The 14,119-nt window shown below is 35.8% G+C and overlaps 1 protein-coding gene across 2 annotated transcripts; it reads right to left on the minus strand.

The window, feature by feature from the left end:
* Positions 1 to 1,869: 1,869 nt before the first annotated feature.
* Positions 1,870 to 13,622, minus strand: LOC115709888 (uncharacterized). 2 transcript variants are annotated; one of them, XM_030638137.2, is made up of 15 exons: positions 12,803 to 13,622; positions 12,670 to 12,713; positions 11,383 to 12,333; positions 11,229 to 11,295; positions 11,069 to 11,131; positions 10,848 to 10,911; positions 10,659 to 10,752; positions 3,843 to 3,926; positions 3,658 to 3,747; positions 3,502 to 3,529; positions 2,894 to 3,406; positions 2,756 to 2,817; positions 2,573 to 2,682; positions 2,389 to 2,476; positions 1,870 to 2,285 (listed from the first exon to the last, which is right to left on the minus strand). In XM_030638137.2, the coding sequence occupies exons 1-15, from the start codon at positions 13,242 to 13,244 to the stop codon at positions 2,028 to 2,030; spliced, it is 2,958 nt and encodes a 985-aa protein (XP_030493997.2). In that variant the 5' UTR covers positions 13,245 to 13,622; the 3' UTR covers positions 1,870 to 2,027. The 2 variants fall into 2 exon arrangements, with proteins under 2 accessions (XP_030493997.2, XP_060961608.1); XM_061105625.1 differs by lacking the exon at positions 1,870 to 2,285 and having other exon boundaries at positions 2,388 to 2,476; positions 2,559 to 2,682.
* Between the last annotated feature and the right edge of the window lie 497 nt (positions 13,623 to 14,119).

A 14,119-nucleotide genomic window follows, 5' to 3' on the forward strand; every position in this document is an offset into this window, starting at 1 on the left:
AGTATGCACTAGAAATTACATCCACACATTACACACAATAACTTAATAGTTTTGTTAAACCAATCACAATTATTTAAATTGGGACCAACTACTTAAAAAAAAAATAGTATCACATTAATATGTAATATTTGAATTATAGATGTACATATCAATATCATTAAACATATATCAATAATTCCTACTTTGAACGTTACCTCTACATTTTAGTGTTAATGATCCAATAAACTTTCTATAATTCTTTTGTTCTTTTGGTCTTATATTGATAAGGGAGAGAAAGCAAGTCATTTCTTTAATGGCTTTTGAGGTATAAGTTTACAATGATCTTTTCTCAAACAAAAAAAATTAATTTATGGAAAAAGCAATATAAAGTGACTAGTTACCTCCTTATGGTAACTGGTTGTCTTAAAGATATCTAATTGCTGGTTACTTAAGAGTATCTAATTACCCTTATTTACTTTTTTCATATTTTTCAACTTTTTCTTAAATTTTTTTAGTAACTTTTTTGAAAAATAACTATATTTTTACATAATAGTATAAAAATACATAAAATTTATAATTTTCTCTTTTATAATCCCATTGAGTGGTGAGATTGAGATGTTTAAAAGCTATTCATAGTTTTTTTATAATGCTTTCCAGTTTTAGTTTAGTAATTAAAAATTGTAAAAGCTTTTATTTTTGTTTCTTTCGATTAGTTCTTTTTAAATAAAGATGAATTTCATTAAAAAAAAAAAAAACCCCTTTTTTGCTTTTTACCAATTTTTTAAATTTATAAAATAAAATGAAAATGATAAAACATTATTTTGCAAGGGAAATTTTATTTTTAATGCTTAAAAAAATACCCTCTAACAAAATTTAGACTCCTAATTAATTTATACAATTAAATGTTATTATTTTCAATTTTTACCCAAACTACCCTCCCTTTCATTTTCTTTCTCTCTCTGTCTCTTTCTCTTCCTCACTCTCTCTTCTTCTTCCTCGCACCACCGAGACCAACGAGACCCAGGCACCAAGACCACCCAACCACCACTATCGAACCTCCTTTCCTCCACCACCGAACCTCCTCATCTATCCAAAAACCCAGACGAAACCCAGAGGCCCAAGACCGGTCGGACCTCCATAGCACTCAAGCATCGAAAAACCTAGAGGCCCCAAACCTCTGTCTCCGTCTTCATCTTCGTGTTTATTTTTTTTATTGGATTTTTTTTATTACATTTATCGATAGGTTATCAATAGTTTATCGATGACATTTATCGATAGGTTATCGATAGTATATCGATGACATTTATCGATAAGTTGTCAATAGGTTATCGATGATTTCTGTTTGCACACAAAAAAAGCAGTGCGCAGACAAAACCATCGATAAACTATCGACAAAGTATCGATAACCCATCGATAATTCCATTTTGGTCAGAAAATCATACCCTCCACCACCATCTAATGTCTCAAACAAATACGAATTCAATGAACTTCTGATTGGGGGAGGATTAAGTGGGCAGTGGCAAATGGCGATGGTCGTTGAGAAAAGTCGAGGAGGAGGAAGAGAAAAAGATTTGGGTAGGTGCGATTTGGGGGTTGTTGGATTAAGTTTTGGGTAGATGAGAAGGTTTGATGGTGGAGGAGAAGAGGTTCAGTGGTGGTGGTTGGTGGTCTGCCTAAGTTTGAGGGAAAGAGAGTGAGGAAGAGAAAGAGACAAAGAGAGAAGGAAAATGAAAGGGGGAGTATTTTGGGTAGAAATTGAAAACAATAGCATTAAATTGTATAAATTAATTCTGAGTCTAAATTTTGTTAGAAGGTATTTTTTTAAGCATTAAAAATGAAATTTTTCTTTTGCAAACTATGTAATTTGAGAGAGTCAATTCAGCCAATTCCTTTGCATCAAATCTACACTATTTTGGCTTTGGATTCTATTCAACAAAATATACAACAGAATTTTGAATTGAGGGCAACCTATCTATTTGCAGGGTGTTACAACAATAATAGCTACTGAAATCTTCAAAAAAGGTCTTCATTTATTTTTCCTTTGTTACTTAAATATTTAGAGCTGGACACACTGACATACTACTCTGCAACCTCACCTTTCTCAAGCTCTCATGGCACGAGGCGAAGAACTCATGCCTAAGAGCTTCTTCTGCAGTGATCCTCAGCCTTGGATTTACAGTCAAGCATTTATCAACAAGATCAAATAGCGATGTTGGTATAGTCTCGAAAAAATCAGGTCTCCTTGTGTAGGCCCTGCACCAACTACGGATTTCCATAGAGTCCAAGAATTGGACCTCTAATAACTCCTGAGACATAAGGCAAATTAAGTTAATTGAAAAAGATTGGCTATAACAATTTTGTTTTTGATCAAATGTAATCATAATGAGTGGAATTTTAGTAAAATAATACCGATGGAAATGATGATTCACGGTCATGAAGCTTAGCAACTTCCCACAAATCTTCACTGCCTTTTAACTTTGCAATGTCTTTCATGTTCCTGCCATGATTGTGATCGAGAGTTAGTGAAAGGAAATATACAATATTGAGACAACTGAGAATCAACCACATTTGAACTAGACCAGGGATTTTTAACTGTTCAGGGTCTCCGGTAAAAGGTGATCTTCCCATCATTAGGTAAAGTAGGGTAACTCCAGCTGACCAAACATCAATCTTTGAACCTTGATGCAGTGACCTTAGTAAGACCTGTAATAAAAAAGAAATTAAATATAAGTCATAGGACTAGCTGCATTGAGTGTCAAGAGAAAATTAATCTCACCTCTGGAGCACGAAATCCTTTGGTTCCAACACATGAACCTTCCTTTTTTCGCTTCCCTTCTCCTACAAAACAACATAATAAATCATCAGAAGGCAAAAGAATGATAGAAAATGCTATGACTGTCTTAGCTACACACACCTTTGCCTTTGAGTAATGCAGCATCAACAACAGGTACACCATTAGAATACAAAGGCATTGGGCTCGTGTAGAAATTCTTTCTTTCCATCTTGCATGAAGGAGCAGCAATTCTCTTCCTTTGAGAAACGGAGGTCTTTAGATCATCATCATTATTTGGACTTCTCATCACATTCTGCACAAGGCTAAGTAACTCCTTTCTTCCTAAGGATGGAAGAGGCTCCCTCGTCCTTTCTGCTGAAGGAGTCCTAGCGCCCGCTGCATCTTTTGCAGAGGTTATACCTGAGCCATCTGCACCTTGGCTTTTAAGTTTATTAAAATTACTCAAATCAGTAAGAGCCTTCCTCTTCACGCTATTCTTATGTTCGTGACTTGGCTTTAAATCTACTGTGCCTCCTTGATTAACAGCAAAACGATGAACTCTCACAGCCTTATTATCTTTGGTCGACTGAGCAGCTACCGGGGAAGAGAGAGGAGCATGAACAAAAGATGCATAACTGCTTTGTTTTGGTTTACCTATATACACGTATTGGTTTGCAAATCAATAAGTTTAATTTAAAATACTAGCCATAGGTAGATCAAACGAATGCATCATAAAGGTTGACGCTTACTTCCAACACTCAGCCTTTGCTGTAAATCCTGTTATGTAAAATGAAAAATCATAGACAGAAGAATGTTTTTCATCAAAATATTGTTATGTAAACTGAAGCTAAAAAAAAATATATTTAAAGGACTAAAGCACTAGCAAACCAGATAAGCATCCTAACCATGGAAAGGTTGAAATCAATAAGGTATCCCTTATTTAGCTTCCGAGAGAAAAGAAAATTGCCAGGTTTAATATCTCTGTGAACCACTCCCTGCAATGGTACATTAAGAACGTGAAATTTAAGGTTTCTTCATTTATTTTTTCTAGAAATATGAGTATGAGTTGATGATCTTGGTAACATCTTACCTGCTTATGCAAGCACGCAAGGGCCCTGAACATGCAATAACCATACCACTGAAGCTGAAATAGATCTATTTCTCTTTTCAGAATCTAAATAATGAAAAAGATACAAGATTAGTTAGAGATATAAAAGGGTTAATATGTGTTTAGTATGAGACGAGTGTGGGTGTGTGGTGAAAAAGAAAAAGGGTTTGCTTTCATAGGCTCCTCTTCTACCATCTTGGAGACACATTCACATTGAAGACTTTGGTGTCTTAGCAACAATGGAAAAAGCTAATATGGGAGGTCTGTGTTTTTACATTTATGATGCTCTAAATAAAGTATTGATATTGGATTTAATGATTATGAACAATGATGTTTAATGTATGTTTTGGATAGTTCATAATCTATGTGAATGTTTAACAATTGGTATCAAAAGCTAGAATACTTGATTTTAGAGCTCCAAAATATTTGAAATAACCCATTAATTTATTTTTATTTTTTTCAAATCTGAATTTTTTTTATTTTCGGATAAAATGAGTTTAAATATTTTAAAATGGGTTTATCTTGTTCTTTGGATGATTATTGCATGGTTTATTGTAAGATTGCAAGTTTCTCATTGAATTTATCAATGGTTGGAAACCCATTTTCGAATTTGTGTTTTATGGGTAGTGTTTTATATTTTTGTAAAAAAATAGATGAAATGGATGTTGGAAATTGGGAGAGGGTTAGAAATGGAAGAACACCCCCACCAAATCCGACGAAAATGGTGGTTCGATGTGTCGTTCTCAGGCGGGTTTGATTTCAGGTCCCGTCAACCCGGTTCGTCGACCAACTCGCCCGGTTCCAAGGTCAGGGATGACCCGCGCCAAACGACATGTCGTTCACGCCTGGAGTTGTAGTTTTTGGTTGGCTGAAACGACACGTCGTTTGGAAAAAACGACATGTCGTTCGCAGATTTTGGTTCAGCCCCCAGCCGAGAAAACGACGAGTCGTTTGGACCCTGCGACAAGTCGTTTTCTCCAAAACGACATATCGTTTACCAAAAACAACACGTCGTACGACACAGGTTAAAAAAAAAAAAAAGAGGCGCGTGGGGGCGCGTGCACAGCCTATTTTGGGCTATTTTTCACCATTTTGTTCCATTTTTAATTTTTCTATCATTTACTTGTATGCACAATACTAATTCATGAATTTTATTCATATTTGGTCATTAATTTTTGTATTGTGGCATAAACTTTATTTATTTTTTCTAACAATTAGTGCTTATTTTCTTACCTATCGTAAGATTAAGTATGAAATTGTTTGGTAATGAGGAACATTTAAATATTAATTTATTTAAATATTGTATCTTCCTCCTATATGAGATTAAGATCCTTATAAATAATTAATTATCCTATCGATAATAATTGCTTGCTAAAAATGTTTAATATGGTGAAGAAAATTTATTAAATATTATGAATCACAATTTATCTATCCTTTCGATAGTAAATTAATGTATTTGATTATAATATTTAATAGATTGTTCTTACCTGTGTATGAGTTCTACTTTATTAATTTTGTCTAAGAACTCTAGCATACATGATGATCATTTGTTATTTTGCGATCATTTATTTATGAGAGAAAGAGCACAAATGACATGATTTTGTTATAACATGCATTTAATGGTTATTGCTCTTGTTTCTCATTCAACTTTAAGCGTTCCAAGAAACTCTGCCATGTTGACGCTAAATGGAACCAACCACAAGCAGTGGGTTGAATCCCTCATGCTAAATTTGACTCTTATGAGAGTGGACTTGGCCTTGAGAATGGATGCACCGCCTAAACCCGCTGATGATGCCACTGAAAAGGACAAGAAGTCCTATGAGGATTGGGAGCATTCCAATCGTTGTTGTTTGATGCTTATAAGGTATCACATGGATGAGTCCATTCGTGATAGTATTGCTCAAACTGAAAATGCAAAAGATTTTCTTACTGCTATTAAGGAAAAGTATAAGAAGTTCTCAAAGAATGAGAAAAATGAGTGCTTAACTTTGTTACATCGCACTAATTACGCTGATACGGGTGACATTAGAGCTCACATCGACAAGCTCATGGGTTGTTACCAGGAGCTTAAAGGCATGGGATTGGATCTTGGTGAGGATTACATGGTGTGGTTTGTAATGGAAACCATTCCTTCTCAATTTGATTCGATCAGATCAAGCTACAATGCTCAAAAGGAGCAATGGACCATTGAGGAGATGACTGCTATTCTTGCCAAAGAAGAAGAGGACATGAAAAAGGGGAGAGCAAGAAGTATCTCCATGGTGACCAATCCAAACAATTCTCACAAGAGAAAGTTCACTCCTAACAACTCTAGTGACCAAAAGTTTCATAAGAAGAAAGCCACCAATCTTAAGGGAAATGGACAAGCAAGTTCTTCTTCATTTGGTCATATGAATGAGTTTTTCAAAGGGAAGTACAACTTTTGTCTATGCTTCGGGCATAAGAAAGCTGATTGCCGAAAGCTCAAAGCTCACTTAGAGAAGAAAGGTAATTGTCTTGTGATGGTTTGTTTGGAATCCAATATTATTGATGTGCCCTTAAACACTTGGTGGTTAGATACTGATGCTACAATTCATGTTACGAATTCTTTGCTGGCAGTGACAAGTCGAAGAAGACCGAGTAGGTTGGAGGAGTATGTATACATGGGAGATGATACTAAAGTCAGAGTGGAATTTTTTGGGACTGTTAATCTGCAACTAAATACTGGGCATTTTTTAGAGTTGCATGATGTTGCTTATTTACCCTCTATTAGGAGGAATTTGATATCTGTATCTATTTTGGATAGACTAGGTTATAGTCTTCATTTTGGAACTGGAAAACTGACTTTGTATCGTGACTCTATGTTGATTGGAAATGAAACTTTGTGTGGAAACTTATATAAGCTTGATTTACTTGATGTTGTTCCTGTTACTTCTCCCTCTTGTCTTTCTTCTTCTTCTCTTAATGCTGTTGTTGGATCTAAACGTGCAAGATCAGATTTAAAATCTTCCATGCTTTGGCACAAACGTTTAGGCCATATTTCTAAAGATAGAATGGAAAAATTGGTGAAAGATGGTGTGCTTCAGGATCTTGATTTTTCTGATTTTACTGCCTGTGTTGATTGTATAAAAGGAAAGTTGACTGCCAAGGTTAGAAAGAGTAAGTCAGACAGATGCGCAGATGTGTTAGAGCTTATTCATACTGATATTTGTGGGCCTTTTGTTTCACCGGCTATGGGTGGTTATAAATACTTCATCACCTTCATTGATGATTTTTCTCAATATGGCCATGCTGAGCTCATTCGTGAAAAATTTGAATTTTTAGATGCCTTCAAGATTTTTAAAACAAATGTTGAGCTTCAAAAGGGAAAGAAGATTAAAACTGTCAATTCCGATAGAGGTGGAGAGTATTATGGGCGTTATGATGAAACTAGAAGGAACCCCGGGCCTTTTGCCAAATACTTGTTGGAATGTGGTATTGATGCAAGATATACAATGTCAGGGACACCCCAACAAAATGGAATTGCTGAAAAAGAAGAATCGTACACTTCTTGACATGGTACGTTGTATGTTGATTCATTCTAGCTTGCCAGAATTTTTATGGGGTGAGGCATTAAGGACTGCAACTTATGTATTGAATCAAGTGCCTAGCAAGTCTGTCCCAAAGACACCATACGAGTTGTGGTCAGGCAAGAAATCGAGTTTGAGTCAATTTCATGTTTGGGGATGTAAAGCTGAAGTAAGGCCCTATAACCCACAATCTAAGAAGCTTGATCCGAAGACTATTAGTGGCTATTTTGTAGGCTACACTATTGGTTCGAGAGGTTCTAGATTCTATGGTCCTTCTCACACCACCAGGGTGATAGAATCAGATAAAGCTATCTATTTTGAAGATGAATTTGGTTCAAGTCAAGGGTCAAGAGAAATTGTATTCAGGGAAGAACGTATTCATGTCCCTATACCTGTTGCTTCCGCTTCCGCTCCTACTATTGATCATGTGATTGAACAAATTCCAACAGAAGCTCATGATGAACCTCAGAATCATATGCAAGATGAAAATCCTGATATTGAGGGTGGTGAAGTTGTGTTGAGAAGATCAGAGAGAGCTCGCAAACCTGCTATTCATGATGACTACCTTGTCTATTTGCAAGAACATGATTATGATGTGGGAGACGCTTCTAAACCAGTTACTTATCAAGAAGCCATGAGGTGTCCTCAATCTAAATTATGGTTGAATGCAATGACAGATGAGTCAAGTTCCATGTCGCGAAACAAAGTATGGAATTTAGTTGTCCTACCGAAAGGTTGCAAACCAATTGGGTGCAAATGGGTTTACAAGATTAAATATGGTTCAAGTGGGCAGCTAGTAAAATATAAGGCTAGACTTGTTGCTAAAGGATATAGCCAGAAAGAAGGTATTAATTTCAAAGAAACATTCTCACCTGTCTCTACCAAAGATTCTTTGCGAATCATCATGGCTATGGTTGCTCATTTTGATTTGGAACTTGAACAAATGGATGTGAAAACTGCCTTTCTAAATGGAGATTTGTATGAAGATATCTACATGACTCAACCTGTTGGTTTTGAGGAGCCTGGCAAGGAGCATATGGTTTGCAAGCTCAATAAGTCTATTTATGGACTTAAACAAGCATCAAGACAGTGGTATCTCAAATTTGATGCAGTTGTCACTGCAAATGGTTTCATGGAGAATAAAGTTGATCAATGTATATATATGAAGGTCAGTGGGAGTAGCTTCATCTTCCTGGTACGGCATGTTGATGATATCTTGCTTGCTTCCAATGATAAAAATCTGTTGTCTGAGACAAAGAAATTGCTATCTGACCATTTTGATATAAAAGACCTTGGTGAGACTTCGTATGTACTTGGGATACAGATTCTCCGGGATAGAACTAAAGGTATTCTTCGGTTGTCTCAGAGAACTTACATTGATCGAATTTTAAAAAGATTCAATATGCATACTTGTTCACCTGGAAAGGCACCAATAGTGAAGGGTGATAAATTCTCAAAGGGCCAATGTCCACAAAATGACAAAGAGAGAGATGACATGAAAGTGGTTCCTTATGCGTCAGTTGTGGGTAGCCTGATGTACGCTCAAGTATGCACACGCCCTAATATTGCTTTTATTGTTGGCGTGTTAGGTAGATACTTGAGTAATCTTGGACTTAGCCATTGGAAAGCAGCTAAGAAGGTCATGCGGTATCTTCAGGGTACCAAGGATCATATGTTGACTTATCGGCGAGCTGACACTCTTGATATAATGGGGTTTAGCGATGTCGAATATGCAGGATGCGTGGATGATAAGAAATCCACATCAGGCTACATTTTCATGATGGCTGGAGGAGCTGTTTCGTGGAAAAGTGTCAAACAGACACTCACAGCATCCTCAACAATGGAGGCAGAGTATATGGCGTGTTATGAGGCTACTTGTCAGGCAATATGGCTGCGGAACTTCATTTCAACATTGGGTGTTATGGACTCTATCACGAGGCCGTTGAAATTGTATTGTGATAATTCCGCAGCAATAGCTTTCTCTAGAAATGTTAGAAGTACTTCCCGTTCTAAACACATTGACATAAAATACTATTTTGTTAAAGAGAAAGTTACAGAGTCTTTTATTTCCATTGAATACACGCCTAGCACTGGCATGTTAGCAGACCCACTAACGAAAGGCTTACCCATATGTGTATTTTTAGAGCATGTTGCTCGAATGGGATTGTTAGAAGCCTAGTTGTTGAGCTCAGTGGGAGTTTTTCTATTATGTATTGAACAGGCTAGTATCTTGTATGGAATGCTCATGACTTGTACTTTGAACATGCATAATGATATTGTAGTCACTTCTAGTTATTGTTGTCATATGTATGCATGCATGTGTTGTTTACTGAAGTGACAGGTACAAAAGGAGATGAATGCGCATAGTCTCAATTTTGTTGTACCTCATGTATGTTTGGTTTGATTGTTAATGATTGTTATTGAATTAAAATGTCTTCAAGGTCAATTCATACATAGTATATGTATCCCGTCGATATGATATTATGTACGTTTTTATTGGTTACCTTATGTGTGGTAGACAATGTTATGGTGGTTGATTATATTGTCCAAGTGGGAGAATGTTAGAATTATTTATTTGTGGACTAATATAATACCATAATCACAATCATTAACTATGTGCCCAATATTTATTCACTACCATAATGGGATGGTTAATAATTAATAAATGTATTAGAGGCACATGTGAGCACCCTAAAACTATAATTGGCCCATTAAATTATAGTCCACCACTAATTATACTCATTAGCCCAATAAGCATAATATAACCCCTTAGGGTTAGGTGTTAGATATAAAAGGGTTAATATGTGTTTAGTATGAGAAGAGTGTGGGTGTGTGGTGAAAAAGAAAAAGGGTTTGCTTTCATAGGCTCCTCTTCTACTATCTTGGAGACACATTCACATTGAAGACTTTGGTGTCTTAGCAACAATGGAAAATGCTAATATGGGATGTATGTGTTTTTACATTTATGATGCTCTAAATAAAGTATTGATATTGGATTTAATGATTATGAACAATGATATTTAATGTATGTTTTGGATAGTTCATAATCTATGTGAATGTTTAACAAGAGAAAGAATGGTTGTGATAGATGCTACTACACAAATATGCCATTTCTTCAATACAACAAAGTAAATACATTTGTAAGTTGGAACTCCGAGTCTCTTACCTTATCAATCAAGCTTCATTTATTGCATAATTAAAGGCTTTACTATATTAAGAAAACTGAAACAGTGATGTATTGAATAAGTACCTCAGGTCGGTCATGATCAACATGTTCCAATATAAAGCACTCTGCATCACCACTTTTGAGTGAACCTTCATACTTAATTATGAAGTTTTTACCACTGAAATAAACAGTATACAAGAGAATTTGTAAAGTTTTGCATAGATCATATTCAAAATTGTGAGCGCTTAACAAAGTTATTGTCCGAATGATTACCCGAAGCGCTCAAGCATTTTAAGTTCGTTAGTGACATGATGTTTTTGAGCTTTACCATGAGGGCCTGAAAGCAAAACCAGTCATGAATTATCCTATGATTCCTATCATTACCAGGTACTCCAGTCAACCATTTATTGAAGCGAACAAAACAATGGTTCCAATCCTAGTCTCAAGACCTGACGTTAAGTCCAAAGTATAATATCTAAGAAAATAAAACTTACATTTAATAGCACACATTTTCCCATCACTAATTCTTCGGGCTCTGTAAACAATGCCATAACCACCTGGATAGTTTTGAGCAAAAGTCCAGAAAATTACACACAAATATCATATTCTTTAGATTATCAGCAACAGAATCAAAAAAATATATGATCTTAATACCTGAACCTTCTTCATCCTCTATGAGAAAATTGTCGAACTGAGGGAATTCCTTTTTCTCCAAATTGTTCTGCAAAAAAACCAAAAGAGTGCTTGTGAGCTCTTTCTTATTAACTAAAGAGATTATAGAAAGACAATCAATGGTTCTCAAACTCACCTTTAATGACATAGACGTTGGATTTACTGCATTTTCTTTTCCGTTATTACTGTTCTTTGAGTTATGCTCCCCAGAATGACGCTTCTGATCACTTTTACGGGATATTATAAGTCTACTATATTTTGATGGCCCCAAAAGCACTCCTTGTTGTGGAGGCAAATTCTTGCTCATGCGCTTCAACTTAATATATGATTTCACAGGTTGCTTCTGACTGGAAGAATTCCCAGATACTCTAATGTTGGTGTGAGTTTCCAATCTATGTGTTCGCTCTTTGTCCATTGTCGAAATACTCACCAGATTTTTTAACTCCTTAAAACGAACAGTTTTTTCTGTATCTCCTTTTTCCTCATGATGATCAATGACACCTTTGTTACCACTAGTTCCTGCTATGTTTTCTGCAACATCTTCTATGTGATGTATCAAACTTCTGCAAGAATGAGCATTAGAAAAGCCACCCTCTAATGGCAAACCATTACCTATTTTATCTTCCTCTCCGTCAAATGTGAGACTCCGACACACTCCATTCTTAGATCCAACAGCTTCGTCAACATCTGCTTTCTTGATTGATAATGAATCATGAAAGTTATCAGGCAAAGGTAAGGTCTCAATGTAGTTGTGTGCCATAATTTGATCCTCTTGGATTGGTTCCAGAACACCCAAATTTGATTCTTTATTTACCAAGCTGCAAGGCAAAGTTGATGTATGTACATATCCAGAACACTCCTGCTGCTCCTCTAAAATGTTTGTCCCAGCACTACCCTCATCTCTATTGTTTGTCCCAGCACTACTATCATTAAAAATGTTTGTCCCAGCACTACCCTCATCTAAAATGTTTGTCCCAACACTACCTTCATCTTTCCCCTGGTTACCATTCATCATGGAATTTTTCGAAAACTCACAGTTGGACCCAAGAAGTAAAGGGACAGTAGCTTTATCATTATTACAAATTTCCTATACAAATATCATCAACATGACAGGGGACAAAAAGAAATACAACAGTCAGACAGAGAAGGACGAAACAGATTCGATCCACAAGCCATTAAAACACAACGCAGTACAACTTCAACTAGACTAACTGCTGATACCAAATTCAAGAAAAAATATTATGACCCAATATTTTCTTTATAATTAGTGAAGGCTCCGACGAATGCGAGTAGCATGTAATACAACAAAACAAAAGTTATACAAATGAAATCAAAGATGAAGTCAACAACAGTAAGAACCTAAACAAAATTATTAAATTTTGAAGAATCAATCATCATAAAACAATGTGTGAGAAAGTATTACCTTAATTTCAGTAGGTAACGACAGCATAAGTTGATCGTTTTCCCCTGCCATTAAGTCAATCAAAATCAGATAAACGAAAGAGAAAAAAAAAACAGAAAACAAAGACTTAAAAGACAAAAGGTTAGCTCAATACCTTGATACAATAACCTCCTTTTAGCTGCCGAGAACACAACCGGATCAAATTCCTTTTCCTTCCGCTTCCGAAAGTAGGTCTTAACGTCAAAATTCAAATGCTTGTTCGATTCGTTGAATTCAATTCCAAACAGCGAAACGGAACCCCCACCACCACCGGACTTTGATTTTGACGCAAACTCTACCATGGACGAAACCACCGCCATGGAAACAGTAACGAGTTGATTATCCAAAAGAATAATCGGCGAGTTAGGGTTCGAGCAGAGGCTCCCAATGTAATCCGGCGTCGCATCGAACAACTCGCACTTCGAAGAAAGCTCTCCAAGACTCGCCGGCCGGCCTATGCTCAACAAAATCGCCAAGATATGCCACGCTTTCTCACAATCTGCGGCGGTGTTTACACCAGGCACTTGTTCTGAGCAGCTAAGATCGTAATTTGACATAGCTTATCTCAATCAAACCGAATCTTTCTCATTAGAAATCGATTATCTGAAACCCGAAGTTCGATCTGGAATAGTGTGAAACTTGAAAGACCGAAACGATATGATCACATGAGAAATGTAGCAATAGTATAACTGTTTGGTAGCCGAGAAAACCCAAGATGGGAAAAGAAATGGAGAGTTTGAACTTTTTTTTTTTTTTTTTTTGCAGAGTGAAGAGTTTGATTTACCTGAGAGAGAAGCGGGAAATGATTTTTCACGAAATTTGGATCAGAATAGTTCCCGCTTTTTTGCTTCGCATTCTCGAAATTACGGCAAATTAATGGGCTTACGTTTTGGGCCTTTATTTGGGCTCGATTTCAAACATTTTGGGTTTACTAGTAAAACTACACCCTAACCAATCGTGAAAATTACAATGAAATATGGGATTTTGTAAAGGGGTAAGTTGAAAAATGCCTCTTTTATTCATCAATTAATCAAATTTACTTCTAATTTTATGTTTATTTGAAACATACCTCTTTTTATATGTATTGTACCCAAAATACCCTTACATAAGAGAATCACATGGAGAGTATCTTGAAGTGATAGGGGTAAAATTGGTACAATGTTTAAAAAAAGAGGTAAAAATGATAGATTTTAAAAAAGAAGGTAAAAATAAAAGAAGACAATATAAAAAGGGTATAGAGTGTAATTTCCTCTTTTGTAAAAAAGTTATAAAAATATAGTATTTATAGGTTTGCCACTCTTTTGTGACATTTTTTCATATTTAAGACTTTTTATGGTATTTGATATGCCATATTTTTGTAAACCTTTTATCCAAACACATAATTTCATGTTTTTGTTTCTAACTTAAGTTTTATTTTTTTTAGTTTATTTTA

Source organism: Cannabis sativa, chromosome X, assembly GCF_029168945.1.
Source record: "Cannabis sativa cultivar Pink pepper isolate KNU-18-1 chromosome X, ASM2916894v1, whole genome shotgun sequence".
Classification (NCBI taxonomy): domain Eukaryota; kingdom Viridiplantae; phylum Streptophyta; class Magnoliopsida; order Rosales; family Cannabaceae; genus Cannabis; species Cannabis sativa.